This window comes from Syzygium oleosum, unplaced genomic scaffold, assembly GCF_021117445.2.
Source record: "Syzygium oleosum isolate NSW1041296 unplaced genomic scaffold, Sole_v2.1 Sole_v2.25, whole genome shotgun sequence".
Classification (NCBI taxonomy): Eukaryota; Viridiplantae; Streptophyta; class Magnoliopsida; order Myrtales; family Myrtaceae; genus Syzygium; species Syzygium oleosum.
This window is the reverse complement of record NW_026607509.1, coordinates 2,154,170-2,177,203: the sequence shown is the minus strand read 5'-3', so window position 1 is coordinate 2,177,203 and position 23,034 is coordinate 2,154,170. Positions and strand designations below refer to the sequence as shown.

At 40.6% G+C, this 23,034-nt stretch overlaps 3 protein-coding genes across 6 annotated transcripts; all 3 read left to right on the top strand.

The window, feature by feature from the left end:
• The first annotated feature begins 414 nt into the window (after positions 1-414).
• Positions 415-8,174, top strand: LOC115671441 (homogentisate solanesyltransferase, chloroplastic). Of its 4 annotated transcripts, none has more exons than XM_056302964.1 (10): positions 416-690; positions 1,742-1,863; positions 1,990-2,136; positions 2,524-2,749; positions 4,477-4,550; positions 5,071-5,163; positions 5,473-5,590; positions 5,808-5,870; positions 6,926-6,958; positions 7,798-8,174. In XM_056302964.1, the coding sequence occupies exons 1-10, from the start codon at positions 457-459 to the stop codon at positions 7,870-7,872; spliced, it is 1,185 nt and encodes a 394-aa protein (XP_056158939.1). In that variant the 5' UTR covers positions 416-456; the 3' UTR covers positions 7,873-8,174. The 4 variants fall into 4 exon arrangements, with proteins under 4 accessions (XP_056158941.1, XP_056158939.1, XP_056158938.1 ...); XM_056302963.1 differs by lacking the exon at positions 7,798-8,174 and adding an exon at positions 7,477-7,703; XM_056302966.1 differs by lacking the exons at positions 1,990-2,136; positions 7,798-8,174 and adding an exon at positions 7,477-7,703 and having other exon boundaries at positions 415-690.
• A 1,713-nt stretch (positions 8,175-9,887) lies between these two features.
• LOC115671436 (eukaryotic translation initiation factor 3 subunit C-like) lies at positions 9,888-14,247 on the top strand. The gene is made up of 4 exons (XM_030593001.2): positions 9,888-9,968; positions 10,498-10,563; positions 10,739-12,526; positions 12,971-14,247. The coding sequence occupies exons 2-4, from the start codon at positions 10,540-10,542 to the stop codon at positions 13,937-13,939; spliced, it is 2,781 nt and encodes a 926-aa protein (XP_030448861.2). The 5' UTR covers positions 9,888-9,968; positions 10,498-10,539; the 3' UTR covers positions 13,940-14,247.
• A 3,058-nt stretch (positions 14,248-17,305) lies between these two features.
• On the top strand, positions 17,306-20,522 carry LOC115671446 (protein SGT1 homolog). The gene is made up of 5 exons (XM_056302752.1): positions 17,306-17,570; positions 18,093-18,162; positions 18,671-18,795; positions 19,340-19,471; positions 20,212-20,522. Exons 1-5 carry the CDS (start codon positions 17,378-17,380, stop codon positions 20,280-20,282), a joined length of 591 nt encoding a protein of 196 aa, XP_056158727.1. The 5' UTR covers positions 17,306-17,377; the 3' UTR covers positions 20,283-20,522.
• Positions 20,523-23,034: the final 2,512 nt, after the last annotated feature.

Sequence of the window (23,034 nt, the reverse complement as noted above, 5' to 3'; positions counted from 1 at the left end):
CTTAATATTCAATGTGGTCCTGAACTTTTGGTGCAAGTTCAATTATAGTCTCTAAATTATATGAAAATGTTCAATGTAGTTCCTGAACTTAAATTAATTAAAGAACTATATTGAACATTTTTATATAGTTTAGAGATTAAATTGAACATGTACCAAAAGTTCGGGGACGACATTGAATAAATTAAAAATTTAAAGACCACATTACATATTGAGTTAAAAGTCAATGACTATTTGTATCATTTTCTCTTTTTTAATTATATATATGTGCGCGCGCGCGCACTTGTTTTGCATATTTCCACTTAAATCCTCGTTTGAGGTGCTTCGACAATATTTTTTTATATAAAATAAGATATGTTGAGGGGTAAATTAACCACCACAATACAAAAGTCCCGCGTTAAAATTCTCGTGGACGAGAAGCCGAGCCCAAAACAGACCCCCCCTCTCTCTCTCTCTCACATGGAGCTCTCGGTGTCTCCTTCGTCTTCCCTTCGTATCCCGGCCATCTCCCCTCTCCGCAGCTCCGCCTCGTCTCACCGCCGGGATGTCCGCGGCGGCGGCAAGCCGACGTGCCCATGCTCCGCCGGTCCCTACTTCAAGCTCTCCCAGAGTTCGCCGTCGCTCCGCGCGTCCGGCCCGAAAAGCCGGTCGAGACCTGCCCCGAGAAGATACAGCGGGAAGAACCTTATCCGGGTACGCGCTCACTCTTCTGCTTCGCGTCAAGTTTTCGCTGCGGAGCTTCCGGGTGCTAGCTAGCTGTGCAGGTCCGTGTGATCTTTGAATTAGCGAGATATTTGGTCGATTGGGCTCTTAGGTGCGATAGATAAGCTGAAGTGTCCGTTTCTCCTTGGACGAAGAGGAGTGAATTCGTTGCGGCCGCTTGTTTAATTGGAAGATGCACGTCGCAGGATACTCGTCATTTCACTAGATGACTAGTTGGGCAACATATCATTGAATTTGCATAAGTGCGAGGATGAGAATATTGGGTGTTGGATGGAATGGATGAATGCTGCTCTCAAGCGTGTAGCTTTGGCAGTATTGGTGCCATACTATGAGGGGGTGGCGGCTGGATCTGCCTGGAGATTGGGATGAGATGTGAATGTGACTGGAATACATTGTCCTAGTTATCACGTTGCCAAAAGCAAGTGAACAGCTCAACATTAAGACTCTAATAGGTGGGGTACTGCTTAATGAAGATATGTGATTTGTTGGCCCAACACCCAAAGAAAAGAGGGAAAACAGTTTAGTTGTTAGCGGGTGGGGGGCAATTGTCCATCTTCTTGCATAGGCTTGAGTGTGTACTAAGAATTATCCATCAAAGTGGATTTAGTGTAGTAGCAGTTCTCTACTAAGGGTTTCCCATCACTGCATGGATTTGGTGTAGCAGCAGTTTTCACTAGAAAAAAAAAAAAAGCTTTGATACCTATAGTGTGTCTTGATATCAGACTAAAGAAGATCTATAATGGACAACGTGATGAGGAGTTGTTCTTTAATCCGAGCCAATATAATAGTTGGACGATTGTCATAATCCACCTTGAATAAGAAGAAAAATCACAGCTGAGATTTTAAAAAGTCAATTGAAGAGTTTTCTTATGCATGATTCTCGATTAACTATTTGACAAAGCTTCAGTTACATATCTGTTGGAAGATGGATGATCACACACTTCCGTTCATCCGACATTCCTCATGTCCTAGAGTCTTTCTAGTTTACTTGTGCCATAATTGAGTGTACACATTCTGCTAGGCCTGTGCTCGAGTTGGAGCAGCTGGATCTGATCCTATATCGAGTAAAGTCTCTGATTTTAAAGATGCATGTTGGAGATTTTTAAGACCTCATACAATAAGAGGAACAGCTCTGGGTTCCTTGTAAGTATTCTTTTCCTCCTGCCATAGTTATTTACAATTAGCTGATCATAACACTTTAGTTTTTCTTATGTTTTGTCTCTCCCTGCTTGCCCCAGTTTACTTGAACTTACTCTTGCTCATCAACAGTTCATTGGTGGCTAGAGCTCTGATCGAGAACTCGCACCTGATAAAGTGGTCTCTTCTGCTTAAAGCATTCTCTGGTCTTTTTGCTCTAATATGTGGGAATGGATATATTGTCGGCATCAATCAGATATATGATATCGGCATTGACAAGTACGTGGTGCTTGCTTGAACATTGTTTTATTAAATTATATCTGGCTAGATGGGCGTTGGTTACGGCGTCACTATTACTAGCATGAGAAGAAATGAAAAACTACCAAGGTATTGGAACTGAGAAACAGAGCAAAAGTTCTTCCGACTTCAGCATAGATGTTTAAAGTGAGAAAGAATGCATGTGTTCATAATGAAACAATGTGACATCCCAATTTTTGCTGGACATCAGATTTAGGTCAGTGTTTGAGGTACCATGCAAGAACTCACGGTTCTTTGGAGGTCCAGTGTTTTTTAATTAACCTTCTTGTCATGCCTATGCTTTTGAGGATCAATGTCCCCAGCTTACCCTCCAGTTTTATGATTAGTATCTTTTTTATCTTATTTCAGGGTCAACAAACCTTATTTGCCTATAGCAGCAGGAGATCTTTCTATTCAACATGCCTGGCTTTTGGTGATATTTTTTGCAGTGACTGGCCTGTCGATCGTTGCTTCAAACTTTGGATCATTCATTACTTCTCTTTACAGTCTGGGTCTTTTTCTTGGAACCATCTATTCTGTTCCTCCTTTTAGGATGAAGAGATTTCCTGTTGCAGCATTTCTTATTATTGCCACGGTATATTTTCTTCCTTATTTTTCTAAAAATTGAATAGTTTAAAGTCGCTTGATCTTTTTGTGCCTTGCTGAAAGATTATGGCTGTACAACTTGATGAGCTTTGCTTTGGGTAGAAACTTTCTTCGCTACTTTCTTCTTTTAGTATGAAATGGTTAAGGTATTGCAAATTGAAAGTGAAACAAGGATAAAACTGTTAAGTTGGAAATCTGCCTGATTATTTCGCTCAATCCTTGAACTATTCACTCATCCAAATCACATGGAAGAAGCAGTTTATCTATAAGCATTCACAATGGGAATACCATGTGGAACAATAGATAGGGTGTAACTGTAGTTATAGCTCTGTGCTATGTTCTACTCTTTGTTAGGGGATACTGTACTTGTATTGGCACCATAACCGATAAAGTATTGGTATATGACCTTTAAGGCTATAACAGATACTTCATTGCAAAATCTTAGAAGAAAAATGGTCAAAACATTTGGGAAGGCCTAATTTGTCCACAGTCTCCACACTTATGATACTGCATGTAAAATGCAAAATAGTGTATTCTTTTATACAATGACTTATCCAAGTACTCCTCTCCACATTGCGATATTTTTGCACAGTCTACATGTCCCAAATTCAGAGGTATGAAGGAGTTAAAGCACCCATTTGCACCTGCCAAAACCCTGCAATCTGGTCAGAGTACATAACATACGGAAGGGCAGTATATGGAATAAAAATTTGTCAATGTTGTTGGTCGTGTTTATACCTTTATCAGTGAATGTTGCCATGCTATTCTTGTTGTGTGAACTCAATTACAAGTAACCTCTGGTGGGTGTACATGGTGATGGAATCTCATATATGTCCATGTTTCTATCAAATCACTCTTCAAAAAATTGAGCATTTTAATACAAAGGGGGAAAAAGGATATTCAGCTGTGGTGTTTCTGCTCGCTATCTCCTTGTTCACTTTCTCCTTTTCCACATTCTTCCTGCCATTTCTACTTTTAGCTCTTAGTTTCATTGTTCAACTTCACGCATGAAATTAATGAACTCCCTCTCTACTTTTGGCTGTTTATAACTTTTTTGTATGAGTGCCTTGTAATACATTTTTTGAAAGTGTTTCCATATCATTGGCTCAGTGGGCTTTTTCAATGAGTAGAGGATTATATTTCAATGGGCTGAAATGAAAGAATATGCTATGAGACGGACTTAATAACTTCCTTTATCTAATTGGGATGTGTCTTCAATTTAATTGGGAAGTATTTTCTACTCTGATATAAGGTCGGTTTTTTGTTTACATCCAGCTAGTTTTTAGTGATTTTTGGCTTAGCAAATGTCAGATGCAGGACATTAGTTGAGAAAATTGAAAGGGAACTTGTTTATACAACGGGAGGTGTTTCCTGGTCTGGTACTTCAAGTTACTGTCGTGAACCTTAGACTTGGCAGTTTCTCTTACATGTCTGGTTATGCGACTCTGAGATGATTTGCATGTGCATGCATTGTCTAGTTTTCAAATTTAATGTCTTCCTTTGTGGCTATTTCAGTTTAAAGCAGTTTGACCAGTGCGTAATATTATCTTTATTCTGGGTTCTTATAATGATGTGTGAATCCTGATTGGCGATGAATAAAATATCGGAATCAGTGAGAAAGAAGCTTCTTATTTGACGTCCACATACTATAATGTATAAATAATCTTACTATCTAATGTCTCAGAAACAAGTTATACCCATTACTGGTATCTGCAGGTACGAGGTTTCCTTCTAAATTTTGGTGTGTATCATGCTACAAGAGCCGCGCTTGGACTACAGTTTGAGTGGAGGTGTGTTTATGCCTTGCACACTGTGTTGGTACTTTAATATTCTAGATACTGGAATGTAGAGTAGCGCATGTGACTGAAGTTGACTTATATAAGCCTGCTAAATTAGGCCGAACCTTGTGACTTGAAGATTTACGAAAACGAAAAGGTGATGTACCTGTGCTGAGACAGCATACGATAACAAGTATCTTAGTCCTTGTAAGCATCTTTTGTAGAATATGTACCAAGTTTGTAGTCTGATTCTTATGTCTCAGAATAATTAAAAGAAGTTCAGTGCCGTAGTGGACAGCTATTGTGCAGTTTAAGTTCCTTCCCATGTGATGCCTTGCTGCAATTATTGCTAACTTTTGTATGAAAAGGAGCTTCTGTGTCTGACCATGGTGGATTCTTTTAATGCATGCTTCATATTTATGTTGGAAGCCTCCTTGGCTCATGAATGTTTTGGTTCAATTGGATCTCCAATCAGTTTTTTGCATCTCTTAAATTCTGACTCGCACTCTGGTCTCTACACTTCATCGTGTAGCTCGCCCGTGGCTTTCATCACAAGCTTTGTTAGTCTGTTTGCTCTGGTCATTGCCATAACTAAAGATCTTCCAGATGTAGAAGGAGATCGCAAGTGAGTTGCTTCCTTATGTTGCAATTGCTGCTATGTCTTCTCTCCCTGTAATTTTGTATGGGAAAAATCAATTTATCGACTATATCAGGTTGTATGAGTTCTTATGCTGAGGATAAAGCAGCCAATCAACAAATGTGGTAGATAGTTCCAGTTTCTGAAATTGTCTTGGGATCTTCGTCTGCTTGCTATCACTAACAAGCTCAAGCAATAGTTATGGCTTCTTTATCTGCTTGTGCAGATGGACAAAACTTTCGAAAATGATGTTGCAAATTGAATCTTCAAAATGGCTGATATAGTTTCTTTTTGTAGGTTCCAGATATCAACTTTTGCAACCAAGCTTGGGGTTAGAAACATTGCTTTCCTTGGTTCAGGGCTGCTTCTGCTAAATTATGTCGCTGCTATATTTGCTGCAGTTTACATGCCTCAGGTGTGTACTGTACACACTATCTTTAGTTTTTTTGACAAAAATGACAGTTAATGGTTTGTTTGGGAGGGTGGGAAATTGTGGTAGGGGAAGAAAAACATAACTTTCCCCTCCTTTTTCATCTCATAAAAATCTTAAATTCTTCTTCATTTTCCACACCCGCCTCCCAACTCTTCCAAATAGAGCCTAAAAGTTGACTACCACGGTGGACATTGTACAGGCTTTCAGGCGTAGCCTAATGATACCTGCACATTCAATCCTGGCGTTGGGCTTGATTTTCCAGGTTTGTTTAAGATCTATCACTCCATGGAGATAATAATCCTGTTTTTCTTTCTATAGTCATGCAATTACTATTATTCTGATGCATGTGAGGTTCTTTCCCTGCTTGTATGTATTTCCATTATAGTTTCCGTGACAAAGGAAGGAAGCAAGAAGGACAAAAACACTTCTTTCACTTCTCCACCATTATGTGAATTTGATGTAGCCTCAATTCCTTTACTTTATGAAAGAACTAGATTTTCTAATGTAGTCCAGGAAACCTAAAGGAAAAAATATCTAACAATCGCTGGTCCACACGCCTGGTTCTACTAATAGTTCTATTTCTGTTGCAGTACCACACCATTCATGTTCTGTTACGCAATGTTTTTATTAAGTACGACTGCACTGAAGATTGCTTATTCTATCAGCTTTATATAATTTGACTGTTCCTTCTGCTATCCCCTTGCTATACAATTTATGGTGGCAGAAAATCATATTAGTTAGCTGTTTCTACTGTGTTGAAAGAAAAAAGATGCATCTGCCAACAATTATATTGGCATCTTACTTGTAATTTCTATGTGCGTGTGCATTAGCATTGCTCATATCTGTGATATGCACGTGTTTGATTTTCAACCAATGCATTTACTTGAATGCTTCCTGTGTCAAACACAACTGGAAAATTTCTCTTTTTTGGCTCAAAAAGAATTCACTTTAATCAATCAATGAAATCAGAGGAGATGTCAATATATTGAGGATGTTAAGTATGAAAAATATACCTCAGTTTCCTTACCCAAAAAAAAAAAATACACCTCAGTTTTGACTTGCTTTTAAACCATCTAATGCAAGGGTTGTAGGTCTCAATAAATAACCATGACGATATTTCTGATAGAGAGCCTTTCCGAAACAGATAATGTTAAGCATCTCATGCTATGACTGTGATATGTCTGTTTATGCTTCCCTTTATTTGATGCACCATTGCACTGTTCAAAAAACTTTGCTCTCTTATGATAGTCTTGTGGTGCCTTGTTGTACTTACATTTATTTGTGCTCTGAAGTAGGAGTTATCTCTATTTCTTTCAGGCATGGGTGTTAGAACGAGCAAACTACACAAAGGTAAAGGCATAGTTTATTTTTCACAGAAAGTAATTCTTTCCCATGACTATACAGGGGGAATGATTTAATTGGTGTCTCTGGGTTTTCTGATTCTGTCATGTCATGGATAAGTAACCCTCTATCGATGCCTTGAGAAATTGATAAAGTGGTAGTTATCATTCTGCAGCTTGACAATGCATACGTCTATCAGCTAATAGAGTACTATGATTTTAAGCTCTAAAAACGAATGAAACCAGTATTAAGCCTGTGCATTGTGCAGAAATCATAACAAAATATCGAAATAGAAATCGTAAAGTATATAGTCGTGAAACTAACAACAGCTATGAAAGATAAGAAATTTTATTGTTCTTGACAATAGTTTTCTTTGTACACTTGTCATGACAATCAGAAAATCACGCTGTATAAGTTTATCTCATAGCTGCTAGTGGATGATAACTGAACAGCTACTCAAATAACATTGATAGATTTGACAAATAAAACTATTTTAGTTTTTGCTCAATGTCAACGTGTAAAAGCAGTGGAGACCTTCAACACCATGCAGGCCACATATGGTTTCCACCTCTACATTCATGAGCCTCCTTGTTGGCAAACAGAGGGAACGACTACTCTGAACTATTCTGTTGTTGACTACCCTTTCCACAGATCACCTAATTATACTTCAGCATCCTTATTTATGTTGAAAATTGTTGTTGGAAATATCAAAGTCTCCAATTTATATTTATATATCTATGATTTCTTCGTCTAATATGGTTTCTACACCGACAAAATTCCATGGTCCCGATTTTCGTGGATTAATATATCTCAGTTCTCTGACATGGGCGTTAAATTGCATTCTGCAGGAAGCAATTGCTGGATACTATCGATTCATATGGAATCTCTTTTATGCAGAGTACATCATATTCCCCTTTATTTGAAGATTTTTTCTTCCATACATATTTTAGAGAGAGAGAGAGAGAGAGAGAGAGAGAGAGAGAGAGAGAGAGAGAGAGAGTCCTGTATGCTTCTCTGCTAATTGTACATGTCTGCCTGTAATGTAGATCTGTCATTTTTTTACAAGCTATGTAAGAGAAATTCCTGGTTCCTTTATCATCTTGCGATAGCAGATGTTTGAACATTTGTAAATTTGCCTGCCTGGACTATGAATTAGCTTAAGACCTGTTAAATTTGCAGAAACTGAAAAAGAGTCTTATGGAGAAGTTCAATTGATTTTGCCCAACCTTCTTTTTGACCTTGTTGACTCAAATTTACCATATGAAAACCAATTGCCGCATCGTATTAAGACAACGGTATCTGTCTCAACAGCTTTTACGGCGCCATTTCCTCATCTCAATTTTTGCTGTCTGTTTCTGCGATGAGGTGGTGGCCCTTAAGATCTTGAAGTTAAGCAAACTATTCACCTGAGAAGCTGATAGACTTGCGGTCATGGCAGCCATTACGTGCATGGTCTTGAAAATATACTCCAATTCTACAGTGATCTTGCATCTTGAGATTGTCTGTTCCATCTCCTGGGTACGAGCAGACCTGCATGTCACCTGCCGCATATGATACGATACATAGCCTTCTCTAGAAATCAGTTCAGGATTCTGGTTTCACCATCATCTTACCCTTGGATAAAGAACAGAAGTTATGGCTTATTCATAAAGCTTTCGTTTTCTTTATCTGCTTAAGTACACAAACCTGTTAAATTTTTCGATATATTCAAGCATATTCATAGGCACAAGGTTGAACAAGGTGTTAGGTGTCCCATTCCCTCCTCAGCCAGCCGAGGAATTGTGGACGGCGACAGATGATGAGTGATGCTCTGGCACTAGATAGCTCTAGGGATGCAGAGAGAGAGAGAGATCGAGAGGAGAGAGAGAGAGAGAGATGGAGGACGACATTGGCCACCATCAACCTCGGCAAACCGATGATATGCACCCAAATCAAGTTAACTTTCCCATTCTGTAAACTCGTTCTTTGCGTTTCTAGCTCTTCTCACAACAATGGAAACAAGCTACAGGAACCAGCATTTTGCTGTTTTGAAAGATGTTCCGCTACAGAAGTTTTCTGAATCTGCTTGCAACGGAGTTCACATTCCCAGATTTGATGGGCTATAACGAAATAAAAAGGTAATATAAAGAAATTAACTAGCCACTTTCTATTAAGAAATGCATTTGGTAAAATTACTTAATTACTCTTATAGTTTAATAATCGACCCCATCCTTGCTTTCATTGTGAAAAAGTTAGAACGCATCTCTAATTTTCTTTTTAGTTTTTTAACCTTTTGATAAAAGTTTCTTTTCAATTAGTGAAAAATAGGAAATTTTTCATTTAACTTTTCTTGTTTTGAAAATAGAATTTATATAGTGGTAAAAAGGAGATAATAATGTCAATTTTGTTATTATTATTTCCGTACGATTTTTTTTTTGGTCGGAATATTTGTCCACACAATTAAAGTTGTAAATTTTATTATTAGTTTCCAGTGTCGGACAAGAAATGAAAATAAATGCCGTAGCGCATGAAAACTAGTAAAAAGTATACGAAACAAAACAACTTCTCTCGTCTCAAATTCAAGAATTTCATTGCAATTTCCGATTAAGTGGAAAGATTATTTTGATTTAGGTTCTCAGTTAAAGTGGTTTCCTCCCCCACAAATGAATTACTCATGTTTTTAGGTGAATTTCAAAGGAGGAAATAAAACTGTGGAAACAATTTCTGTAATTTTTCCTTTCTTTTTCAGTTTCGACTTAGGTGCGCCAATCTCCGCCGTCCACTCCGAATATTGACAACCGTTGGATTAAATCCGTTCGGCTTCCCTACACTGCTCCTACTATTGCCCTGACCCATCTTCTCCACCACCGCCTCGGCGTCTCAAGACTCAACTTTCCCTACCAAGCCTCGGCCTCAGCTCCAGCTCCTCCTCCATCCTCCGCCGTCCGCCGTCCGCCGACCGAGCTCAAAGAACCGCCGCCGCCGCCGTCGCCCCCCCGTCGCTCGCGGCGAATCCCCGGACCCCGCCGGAACCCCGCCGGTACGCCTTTCTGTTCTCGTCTCCGTTTTCCCCTTCCGTTCGGGTTTGTCGTTCGACGGCCTCTTCGCCGCCGCCGTCGTTGTCGCGGCTGATTCGGCGGTGGAGATCAAGCGCGAGGAGCTGTATCTCCTCTGGATTTCGCTTCTCTCATATCCGATACACGGCGATTTTTTTCCCCTGCCAAAAAAAAGGACGCGACTCTGGTGGCGATTCTGGGGAAGTCTCTAGGGTTCCCTCAGGGCTTGTTAACAATCGACGTTGATGATCTAGTTTTTTTTGTTTTCTCATTGGGAGTTTTGCCGGCTGGGTTTGATTGTATCGTGCATCCATTGACCTGTCTAGGGGGCCGCAAAAATTGTATCTTTTCGTCTCGAAAAGGGGAAAAAAATGGTTAGCTAGGTGTTTGAGATGGCAAGATTTCATCAGGTGTACTCTTACTTATTTGGACATATCAGCAGAATTGGCATTTTCTATTTGGATAGTTCTGTTTGATGTCCCAGTGAACTTATTGTGGCATGTGAATATGCAGATCCGAGGGAGATTTGATTGATTTAACCTGCGCTGAAAAAAGATGGCGTCGCGATTCTGGACACAGGTTTGAGCTGAATTTTTTGTTGCTTGTAGAAGTTATGGACTAATGACCACTCTCTCTATCTCACACACACACGCGCGCGCGCATGTCACTTACGTGACGTTCATAGGCACCCGTCGACCCAATATTCGCGCACCTTTAGAAATTCTTACTGGAATGACTTTTGATATATAAACAGGGTGGGAGTGACAGCGAGGAGGAGACCAGTGATTATAGCAGTGATGTTGAAGATAGTGGGGCAGTTGAGTCTGCTGCTCCAGCTGCTGGAAGCAGATACCTTCAGGAGAATGCTAGTGACAGTGATGATTCTGAGGGTCAGAAGCGTGTTGTTCGGTCTGCCAAAGATAAGCGTTTCGAGGAAATGTCGGCCACTGTCGACCAGATGAAAAATGCTATGAAGATCAACGATTGGGTTAGTTTGCAAGAGAGCTTCGACAAGATTAATAAGCAGCTTGAGAAAGTCATGAGGGTAACGGAGTCTGAGAAGGTTCCCACTCTTTACATTAAAGCCCTTGTGATGCTGGAAGACTTCTTGACTCAGGCTTTGGCAAATAAGGATGCTAAGAAAAAGATGAGTAGCAGCAATGCTAAGGCCTTGAATTCAATGAAACAGAAGCTCAAGAAGAATAATAAGCAGTATGAGGAGTTGATTAATAAGTGCAGGGAGTTACCTGAGAGTGAGGAAGACGTGGAAGAGGATGAGGAGTCTGAGGATGAAGAATTAGAGAATGAGATTGAAGACCCAACCAAGATAGATGTTTCTGATGAGGAGGCGGATGACGATGAGGATGATGACGCTCCAGATAGTCTCGATGACGGCTGGGAGAAGAAGATGAGCCGGAAAGACAGGCTCATGGATAAACAATTTAAAAACCCTAATGAGATTACATGGGAAATTGTCAACAAGAAGTTCAAAGAGGTTGTTGCTGCTCGTGGGAGGAAGGGAACTGGTAGATTCGAGCAGGTTGAACAGCTCACCTTCTTGACAAAGGTTGCTAAGACCCCTGCACAGAAGCTTGAGATACTTTTCAGTGTTGTATCTGCTCAGTTTGATGTTAATCCAGGTCTTAGTGGTCACATGCCAATTAATGTGTGGAAGAAGTGTGTGAAGAATATGCTTGTTGTTCTCGACATTCTTGTGCAGTACTCTAACATTGTAGTTAGTGATTCTGTGGAGCCTGATGAGAATGAGTCGGAGAAGGGACCAGACTATAATGGGACAATTAGGATTTGGGGAAACTTGGTAGCCTTCCTCGAGAGGATAGATTCCGAGTTTTTTAAGAGCTTGCAGTGCATTGATCCACACACTCGTGAATTTGTTGAAAGGCTCAGGGATGAACCTATGTTTTTAATTCTTGCTCAAAATGTTCAAGACTACTTAGAACGTGTTAGAGATTTTAAAGCTGCTTCAAGGGTGGCTCTACGTCGGGTTGAACTCATATATTATAAGCCTCAGGGGGTCTATGATGCGATGAGGAAATTGGCTGAGCAGACTGAAGATAACGGGGTTGATGCAGGGGAAGAGCCTAAGGTGGTTGAGGAGAGCAGGGGCCCACCTGCATTTGTGGTTACTCCTGAGCTTGTGCCGAGGAAACCAACTTTTCCTGAGGATAGCAGGACCCTGATGGATATTCTGGTGTCACTGATATACAAGTGCGGAGATGAGCGAACTAAGGCCCGCGCAATGCTTTGTGACATCTATCACCACGCTCTCTTGGACAAGTTCTCAACTTCCCGTGACCTGTTGTTGATGAGTCGCCTCCAGGATAGCATCCAGCATATGGACATTTCGACCCAGATACTTTTTAACAGGGCTATGGCACAGCTTGGTCTGTGTGCATTTCGGGTTGGCCTTATAGCTGAAGGACATGGTTGCCTTTCTGAATTATATTCAGGTGGAAGGGTGAAGGAGTTACTTGCACAAGGTTTCTCTCAAAGTAGGTACCATGAGAAGACCCCAGAGCAGGTACAAAGTCCTTACCCGTTTTGCATGATTGTGTATATCCACGCTTATGAATAACACCATATTTATTACCAGATAATTGGTTGTGCACAAGATCTATTAGCTTCCAAGTAGGCTATTCAATTTTGGCAAACCTTATCCTTTGGCTTTGATTTAGTGGAATACCGATTCTCGCCGTCTGAGGAAGATCTGTTATACCATGCTAATGATCTTCTTTAGCCTCTTTAGTTTCTTCCCCCTCTTCCTCTCACAAATCCCTTGAGGGGGTTTGGGTGTTTGGTCTACCCATAATATCAACTTCTTTGTAAGTTCTTTATTTAACATATGATTTGTCTAAGAGTCTCTTAGATTTTACCTCTTCTAAAATTATGGTGGAAATTTGAAATAAGAGGATCATTAGTTTTGTTCGGGAGCTCATGCTGTGAAATTTCTTTTCTTCTCATTCAGGAAAGATTGGAAAGGAGACGTCAAATGCCGTATCACATGCACATAAACCTCGAGCTTCTCGAAGCGGTGCATCTGATATCTGCCATGCTGTTAGAAGTCCCCAATATGGCAGCAACCAGCCACGATGCTAAGCGCAAAGTCATAAGTAAGAACTTCCGACGGTTGCTCGAGGTGAGTGAAAGGCACACATTCACAGGGCCCCCAGAAAATGTGAGGGACCATGTAATGGCAGCGACAAGGGCCCTGAGCAAGGGAGACTTCCAGAAGGCCTTTGATACTGTCCAGTCTCTTGACATCTGGAAACTCCTCAGGAACAAGGACACTGTCCTTGAGATGCTCAAGGCTAAGATTAAGGAGGAGGCTCTGAGGACCTATCTCTTCACCTATTCATCATCCTATCATTCATTGAGCTTGGATCATCTTACAAAAATGTTTGACCTCTCGGAGGCACAGACGCACAGCATTGTCAGCAAGATGATGATCAATGAGGAGCTCCTTGCTAGCTGGGACCAGACGACCGGGTCCATTGTCTTCCATGACATTGACCACACGAGGCTCCAGGCCTTGGCATTCCATCTTACAGAGAAACTGGCAATTCTGGCAGAAAGTAATGAGAGGGCTGCGGAAGCTAGGGTTGGCGGCGGTTTGGATCTGCCACCGAGGAGGAGAGACGGACAGGACTATGCTGCTGGGTCGGCTGTTGGTAGCGGTAGGTGGCAAGAGGGCTCGTCTTTCACTCAGGGAAGGCAAGGAAGTGCTGGTGGCGGGAGGCAACAGACAACCGGCCAAGGTGGAGGAAGTGGCTATTCTAGGCAGTTGCGTGGCACAGGTGGATATACCGCGAGCAACCGATATCAGGACTCTAATTATGGAGGATCGGGGAGGTATCAGACTGGGTCTGCAGCAAGGTCATCTCAGATGAACACTTCGGCCCGCATGGTGAGTCTGAACAGGGGGCTTCGTGCATAAGTGGAACTTCTTGTTGGTCATCTCTGAAGAAAAGGATCCACATCGACTGTCATTGATTGATCCTTAAGCTTTTCGAGCAGAAAGCAGTTCTGCTATTTCTGCGTTTTGATTTGAAGAAGATTATTCACCTGATTTTTCTGTTTTATTTCTTCTTTTTGGCGGGCATAGCCTAAGTTTTGAATATTTCTGTTATATTACTTTTAATATTAGAACTCTGTTCATCGTCCACATTGTTGTTACATTTTTGGGATATGTGTTGGATTACAAAAGGGCAGGATGACAGCATTCTGTTCTTCCTTTTTTCTTTTCGTCCATCTTTCTTTTTGAACATTTTAGTTAACACACAGGCAAAACAGAGACATGGTGAAATGCAAGCGATATCGTACCTGAACCACCACCACCTCTTCTGCATTTCGGATTTTGAATGCGGCAATTGGCATGCTCTTAGTCGGTCGATCGGAAGAGGCCGCTTCCCTTGTCTTGCCCGGTGAAATAGCTGAGGGAGAGTAGTCTAATGAATTCCAATTATAATTGATCTTATCCCATATGGTTTTTTTACTCGCTTGATAATTCGCATTCATTTTCGTTTATATCGTATAAAAAAAATTCAACCAAAAAGCTTTAATCCATGAGTGTGAAGTAGATCACATATGTATAAAAGAGCATGTAAATGTCGCTCTCTCACGTGCAAGCCGCATTACAAGCGGCACATGAAATTTGACACGAACGGGGCGAAAAGGAGCATAAACTTAAAAAAATCCAACATAAAAGTTTAAATCGATAAGTGAATGGAAATTATGTATGTAAATATGAATCAAAATCCATTTAAAGTGCGTTCGACCTGTAATATTTGGGCCCATAAAAACCCAGCCATGTCTCTTAAAAGCCCAATCCCAGCCAATTTATTTCTGCTTCAGCAAATGAAGCGCAGAAGCCAGCAGAGTAAACGAAGAGAGCAGGAGAAGACGCACGCACGACCGTGAAGAAGGAAAGAGGGAAAGAAGAGAGGAGAGCGAAATTGACACGCATAGCCGACCCGGACACTCCAACTAGCCGAATCAACTATGAATCGCAACGCCTGGTAAGTATTCGAGCCAATTGTTCGTCTAATCGAATTGATTTCGGAAATTAGGGCACAAATTTAAAGGAATATCGATTTTGAATTTGCGAGGCTCGATCGAGGAGTTATTAAGCTGTGATTTTGTGTGGAATGATGGTTTATGGTGTTGTAGAGTGGTGGGGTTTGTCGAGTAGCTATTTTGTAGTATGGTTCGTCCGGGACGAATTTCGGAGTTGTGTTATTCGAGCGGCGAAATCCGATTTTTGAGTCGTTGAGCTGTGAATATATATAGAATTGGTAGTTTAGGGTGCTGTGAGGACATGAGATTTTACGGAACTCGATTTGCACTTTTGGTTTGCCGGATATGAATTTTCGAAGTTGGCCGCACAAGGTGAACAGTGCGCGAACAGCGGTTTTTAGGCCGATTTTCGTCGGTTTTAGGCTCGATTTTGGGACGGCAAAGTTGGGGTTCTTATAGTGCTCTAAATGAGCTTTCTTTTGACTATAAGCTCGCTTGGAACGGAGTTTAGTGGAGAAAGTTATGGCGCAACCAAGTTTCGCGCTCAAGCTCGGCATTTCGGACGGTTTGGATAATCGCTTTGGATGAGCAATTTGTGGGCGCCTTTGAGTTGGTCCTATTAACGTTTAAGCGTCGTTTAGCCGTTTCGTAGTTATCGTAGCATTTTAGTTGGTTTTAACGTCGATTCTTGTTTAATTATTAGGATTACGAGATCGTCGATTCGAATGAGCGTCATTGCTTGATTTTTGGAGATTCCAGGTGAGTGGTGCTATCTCTTCTATGAATTTATAAACTCATGTCTTGGAAGTGATAAAGATTTGAGTATTGTATGAGTTAATAAGCATGTTTTGTGCATAAAAATCAAGATCGAGCAATTACTACCATTTTGCATTTGAGAATGATTTGAGAAACGAATTATGAAAGGTATTGAGAAAGTTATATATATGAACTGTTTTACGAACTGGTTTATGAAGAGTTTTGAAAGAGCTTGAGAAATGCCATGTGAAATGTATTGTGAAGATTAAATGCTGTGGTTTGTAAAACCAAAATGTGATTTATTCTGGATTGGCTTTGTGAATTGTGAAGAGTATTGTTGTGAGTTTGTGTTGGTGCTCAATATCACTGTGAGCCCAATGTGGGGCTTGTGGGTATGCGCATACTAGTCTAGGATATCCTTGTGGGCCGAGCCACCGGCTTATAGTAGGTGGAGACCTTACCAAGGCGGAATCTTGGTCGCCTTATCACGGGGTGAGATGCGTGATCATGGTTTGATATTGAGCAATAGATTGATCGATGGATAGACCATCGATGTGTTTTCTGCTGTGCCAGGGCAAATCCTTGAGAGCGATGGCAGTGCGGCTGCGGCTCAAAAAGGATAATATCGGGTCGGGTTGAGGGATGGCAGTGCGGCTGCGCCTCTACCCCGAACGAGGCCTTCTATAATGAGATTAGTCAATGGAATAGACCATTGACGTGTGATTTGACGAGATTAATCAATGGACTTGACCATTGATGATTGAATTGTGATGGTGTATCAAATGAGTATTTTTTTTGGTTTGTATCAAGTTTTGTGAAAGGAAAATAACTCATATTTGATATGATATGTATATGATATTGTGGATTTTAAATTATGAGTTTTTGGTATTGCTTTATGTATGCATAGTGGTTGCTCGATCTGATTAGAAGAGATACGCACTACTTACTGAGCTGTAGTTGCTCACCCCTCTCTTTTCCTAATCTTCCAGGTTCCTTGGTTAGTAGCCAATAGAGCGAGAGCGATGTCGTTGGGACTATTTTGGGAGTTGGATTCCTTGTGGTTTGAGGCTGCGTCCTTCGGGTGGAAGGACGGCCGTGTCACCCCTCATCATGATAGGTGTTGGGGTGTAACACGACCCATCTTCATGATTTAGTATGAGCACGCGATGCGGCAAAAAAGAAAAACCAAATCTTTTAAAAAGAGAAACGGAATTTTATAAAAGTAATTTAGGGGGCAATTAAAGAGCGGCACAGCCCGGTCCCCTTTTATGGCGTTACGAAATTGAATGGGAAGGGAAAGGAGATATATTGAAGGGGGGAAAAACACATCAAAAAGAATAAAAAGAGGACAGCGAAATATTCCCTTTTGCCCAATTTGTCAGCAAGAGAATCTCTGAAGAGGGTTTCATCGATGGTTTATTCGAGGTGATTTCTACTTTGGGTGATTTCATGCCGCGAAATTACCGTTTTAGCCTTCTGGGCATGGAAAACCTATATATATATATTCAAGAGGATCACTTCACGCTAGAATCACAAGACTCCTCCGAATAGCGATCTGTATTTTGCCCAGCCTCTCCCTCTCACTCTCCCCTTTGCTGCGATTATGGAGAGGCTTCTGCTTCTCAGATCCTTCGGCACGGCGTCGGATCTGTCACTCCATGCGGTGAGAGCATACGTGGAGCGGGACTACGAGATCGCCGTCGAATTGTTCACCCGAGCAATTTCATTGAGCCCTGAGGACGCCCAGCTATTCAGCGACCGCGCTGAGGCCCATCTGATGCTCGGCAACTTCACCGGTGCCACTTTTACTCCCCTCTCTCTTATTGTCATATTCGCGCGTCTTTTGGTCGCTGTTTCGGAGGGCTTTAAACGCGATTTTGTTAGTAGGGATTCGTATGCAGCTTGGTTGCTCTGTCTTGCTTGCTCGATAGTGAACCTGTACGGACAGAGGAAGTGCCAAGTCTTTCTTTATTGTCCTCTCTGATTTCTTAACCAAGAGAGAGCCGGTGATCTTTCTATTTGCATAATTTTCCATTCAGCCTGCTTGGTTTTGGAGAAAAACTGGCGGAAGCGGAGAGAAAAAGAGGGACAAAAATTTATGCTTTTATCTCGAGTTCGCCTTTCGAGCTTGTCCGAGGGAAGGAAAATATAGAGCACAGAGCTTTTTTTTTTTTTTTCTTTTCTGGTTGTTACTTATTTGCCGATGAATGCCAAGATGGAGGAACGTTTGCTGTTAGCTTGGGTCATAGCATTTAATGTATTCGTCTTTCTTAAAATACCTATCTGCTTACTGAGGGTGTTTGTCTTGATGCTCCTAGAGGCGGTTGCCGATGCAAGCAGAGCAATTGAGTTAGATCCTTCAATGTCTAAAGCATACTTTCGCTTGGGGTTAGTATCACTCAATGCCCCCTCTTACCATTTTACATGCGCATGTGGTAGTGGTAATTGTGATAATGGTTCGTTGGAACTCGTTTTTTTTTTTCTTTACCAAAAATAGGGAGATTGTGGTTTGGTCAAAGTAACAAATCATCCACGGAACGGTAGATTAGCATAGTCCTCCGAGATGGTCCTCTTTGAAAATGTTCAAGACTTTAAGACTTCTGTTTCTAACTGATGCATTGTGACTATCCTTTGTCTTTAATTTTCATTCTCCGCTACATTACTGCATGCCACTTCGATGTTTAGAAGGTCATCTACATGTTTGTGGGATAAAAAATAGGTATAATCCTATCTAACACTAGGCAAATCTAACGTAGAGCTATGTTCTGCCCTACAAAGCAATACATGTAAAGTTGCCATGTAGCTCTACAACAACTCGCATTTGGATCATCTTTCTTCATTTATATAAAGATATATGTTGAGGGCATGCGGAGCTGATGTTCTCTCTCACCCACAGCAATGCCTTTTATGAGCTCAAAAAGTATCAGACTGCCAAAGCAACATTGGAAGTAGGTTCTTCTCTGGCTCCTGCGGATGCAAAAATTACCGATTTAATCAAGAGGTGTGACGAGCATATTGCAGGTACTAGACCAGCTCAATCGCTTTAATGATGAATAAACCTAGATGAGACGGAACATGACTCTCCTGGAGAAATAAAAGCTCTGAAGCTTGATTTTTGTTATCTCGAGGTTTTTTATTCTGAAAGATACTCGATATGCCTGAGCTAAATTTGTCTCCAGTCGATTAGTATAAGCTTGAGTTGAGGTCAAACTTGGGTTCTCGATAGTGTGATGCGATGTTCCATCATTGATCTATATAAATCTTTTTCACAGAGATCATAAACCAATTATTTAATTAGGTGCGCAAGAGCTGCTCGAGTGTTTTTTATTTTTTTTGCTTGAAGATTGAAGAATTTAGTTTTGGAGCTACTTGAAATTGATGAGAATCTAGATCAATTGCACGAGTAAGCTGAGCTCGTATTTTTCCCATCGAACAGGCCAACTTCTCGCATGATCTAGGCGCTTTTCGTGCATGAGTGTGCATGCTTGTGCTGGTATTTGTGGATGAAATTGTGGAATTCGAATTATATCTTAATGATCAATTGCTCTGTGGAATTATGTTTTAGAGACATATGGTGAGATACTCAACCCCCCACTTGGGAAGGCCTCAACCCATGTGGTACCCGTGGAAGGTGGTCAGGAAAGTGGTCACATTGTGAATGAGGTTCCCACTCAGGCGACTTCAAATCAAAATACAGGTCGTTGCACTTTTTACAGTTTATGCTCAACACTGAACAATTTATATTATGTTTCGAATCAATCGTATATGAGCTGCACTTTGTTCTTCTGTTAGTTTCAAAATCATCATGGTACCAAGGAGTCTGGACTCTGAAAGTTTGCAGCTTATCATTAGTGATGCTTTTGCCGTTGTTATGCTTCTACTAATTCAAAGCCTTAATATCGTCCATTATGAAATAGATCTTAGAATGCTGAGAGCCTGAGACAGTATCCATATAGTGTCCAAATTCATCAGTTCCTTTGGCATGTGGGCCATTTGTGAGTCTGTGGGCATTTAGTACAGAATGCGTTCGATTTGCAATTTGACAATTTGCAAGGACAAGAGGCTAGACTGTATTTATGGATAGTCTGATCTGATACCAACATCATGTCTAAACGAGGAGGATGTAATCATTGTGTAGAGAATCACGGAATATTACACAGGTACCCGCTATGTAATTTATGAGATGAATGGATTAGCAAGTATAGTTTTGTGGGTCTCGTGATGGAGCTTGAGACTAGACTGTCCATTGTGGTCGTGTGTCAGACTGTTGGCTTCATCTATTATAATTCAGTATAATAATGCAGAAGAAAATTATGATCACACTTATACGGGAAATATGAGGCTAGTTGTCCAGCTGACTGTTGTCACGTTGCCCAGTCTGCTCCTTGTTTAGCATGGGTCAATTTTGTGTTGCAATCTTAGAAGGGTATTTTGCAGGCGAGGAACTTAGGATTTGCTACATTGATGCAAGTCCTGATCGGGATGCGCGGCAAAGTCTTCTGTCCTAAGGTTTTGGCTTCAGGTGTGACTGCTGTCTGTGTTTATCTGGAGACTAGAAGGATTTCTGATATGAAGTATCGGCAAAGGAAGACATGAGATTTTTCCTACTCTCTCGCATTCATTAGCAATAGATTCTGCTGCTATTCTTTTATCTTTCAGCTTGTGTAAAAGTCTAGGCGTTGCATACAACTTCAGTAAAACTGAAAGCCTTTCAAGCTACTTAAATTTAGTGAAGTCCCCCTTGTGCAGTTATGTTTCTGCTCTTTATTTCAATATCATTGTGCTTGTTGCAAAGAACAGGAGATCATCAGATTTGACTATGGGTATAGGTTTGATATGATTCTCTTCAATAGCCAATTGTCAAATCGATGACATCATAAACATAATCAATCATTTGTTATTATGAAACATAATTGAGTGATCATTATAGAAGTACTTAAGATGGGCCACATAAGTGTCTGTAATGGATGGACCATAGAGGAGCAACGGTAAAAATTGTCTACTTCTTGTCTTCATTTGCTTTTCAGATGTGATTAACACCCATTTTATTACATTACATACTGTTATAAAACCTAGTGTGCCATTCCTTTTAACTAAACGTCCTTCTCTCTTTCATCACATGCCATCTCCGACCCGGAATATGGACGTTAATGATATAATCTTTCCAGTCAATGCTCCCCAACATCGAACCCGAATCTCCTCTTCTCTTCCTCGGACCTCTTTCCATCAGTCGCTCAGTGTTGCTGTTGTCGAACCTGGGATTGTTAAGGTAGAAATGAAATCCACGTTTAAGTTTAGTGCATTCTCTTAAAGAAGATAAGAAAACTTTTCTTTTTCTGCACATTAGGGGAAAATAGTGGAATGAAATGTGGAGTTGAGCTGGCAGATTTGTAAACTGTCCTTTTGGTCCTTGACCAACATGTAGTTGATTTCATCACTTATTAGTATAACCATGAGAGCTTGAGTTGCTAACCTTCCGCGGTAGATTGTGTAGGGCTCATATATGTTGGCCAATTTCTTTGCTTGCTCCACCGATCTACGACACACAATTTCAAGTTTTTCTGGACAGCTTTGCGTTTGAGGTCATGGCTCTCGACCCGCTTCTCTGACTAGCATCTCCACTAAGATAAGCTGAAAATTCGTCCATGGAAGTGAATAGCTTCATCGATGGGACAAGGATTGGTCTACCTTTTGAGTCAATGCACGGCGAAATGTTGTAGTGCTCATAGAGCAGCCTAGCCAAGTCTTGGAAAACTAGTGGGTTCACGACCGATGAAGCGATCTGATAAATGTTAGTTCCCGATATTCCAGCCATTCCATGTCTTGCAATGGCTGCTAAGGTTGCATTGACTGCCATATCGGCCGGTACCTAAAAGATTAGTAGCAGAAACATCACGAGTTGGCCAATTAGACTAATTTAGTTTAGTTTTTCATCGATGATTTCTGGAAGAACCTCAAGAATGGTAGACATCCCTTGCAAATGTTTCAGCTAATAGTATGTCAAAGATATGTACCATTTCCTAATGAGTGAAGAAGCTAGCATTTTCGGCAGTTCTTCCGTGGCAGTTTTTGGCCTTGACCTTTGTAAGCTAAGTCAGATAAGTTCTTGTTAACACTACTTTTTCTTAGCATAGTGTGATGGCTGTATCATGTCTGATCATGTGGACAGACGACCATTTTTTTTTTGCTATTTTGAATGTTTTAACAGTTTTAGGAGTCCTGGAGAGATCATCAAAGAGGTTACCATTGCTTACGACATCGATTACTCCACTCGGGTTGACGAGAAATCCAGTGAGCTGTCCTTTCCGATAGTACAAGATGATGCAATCCATCATCCTGAAATTTAACATCAAAGATCAGCTAATTTTTTTCGGAATATGGCATCAAAAAACAGTCCCCCATAGGCATCTCTCCATCACTATTAATAGTCAATTGTGGTTGATGAATTTTCATTTAATTTTATTAATTGTATAAGGAGAACCAACCCTAATAGAAGGTTTTATGATAAAGTCGATTAACATGATTTAACTACATAAGCTAAAGCCGATTTCTATATATTATATGTTATAGTTCAATTTGGAATTACAAAATTCGAAATAAATGCAAAATGGAACTTCAAAAATTCACGCGGGAAATCCACGTACTAATTCAATATGCTACTTGGAAGTATAGATAAGGAAAGTATCCACTCCCTCTTTAAATAGGAATAAGTCTTCTAAATAAATTTGCAAGACTAGCTACGAATTTGAAAGACAAAGGTGAAGTATATATAAATGTCCAATTCATGCCAAAAGAAGTCTAGACGGCCTCGCATATAGTCATTCTTAAGCGACTCTTTTTTCAAGTAAAGGTGAAAATTCTTGACGACGCATGAGAATTCGACTCGAATACGACATGAATATACAGAGAGAAACTTGAATCAAACACGAAATAAATATGATTAGTTCAAGATTGACACGAATGAATCTACATACTTTAAATAAAAGCTCTCTTTATTAAAGTTGAAAGTTGAAACATTGTTTTTATAATTAAGAAAGATTACACGGCAAACCGATATAATTATGAATAGGATAACACTAGAGGGTATCTTACTATTTATGATAACACGGTACTAATTACACCATCGCACTCTAGATTGTACTTTCCTTAATCGGTTTTTCTAATAAACGTTTCCTTATACCTTATTTGCTTCGTGTTGGTATTATCCCCTACCTCGGTGCTTTTAAATTCATACCAGATCGCCCAATTCAATCGGGACTA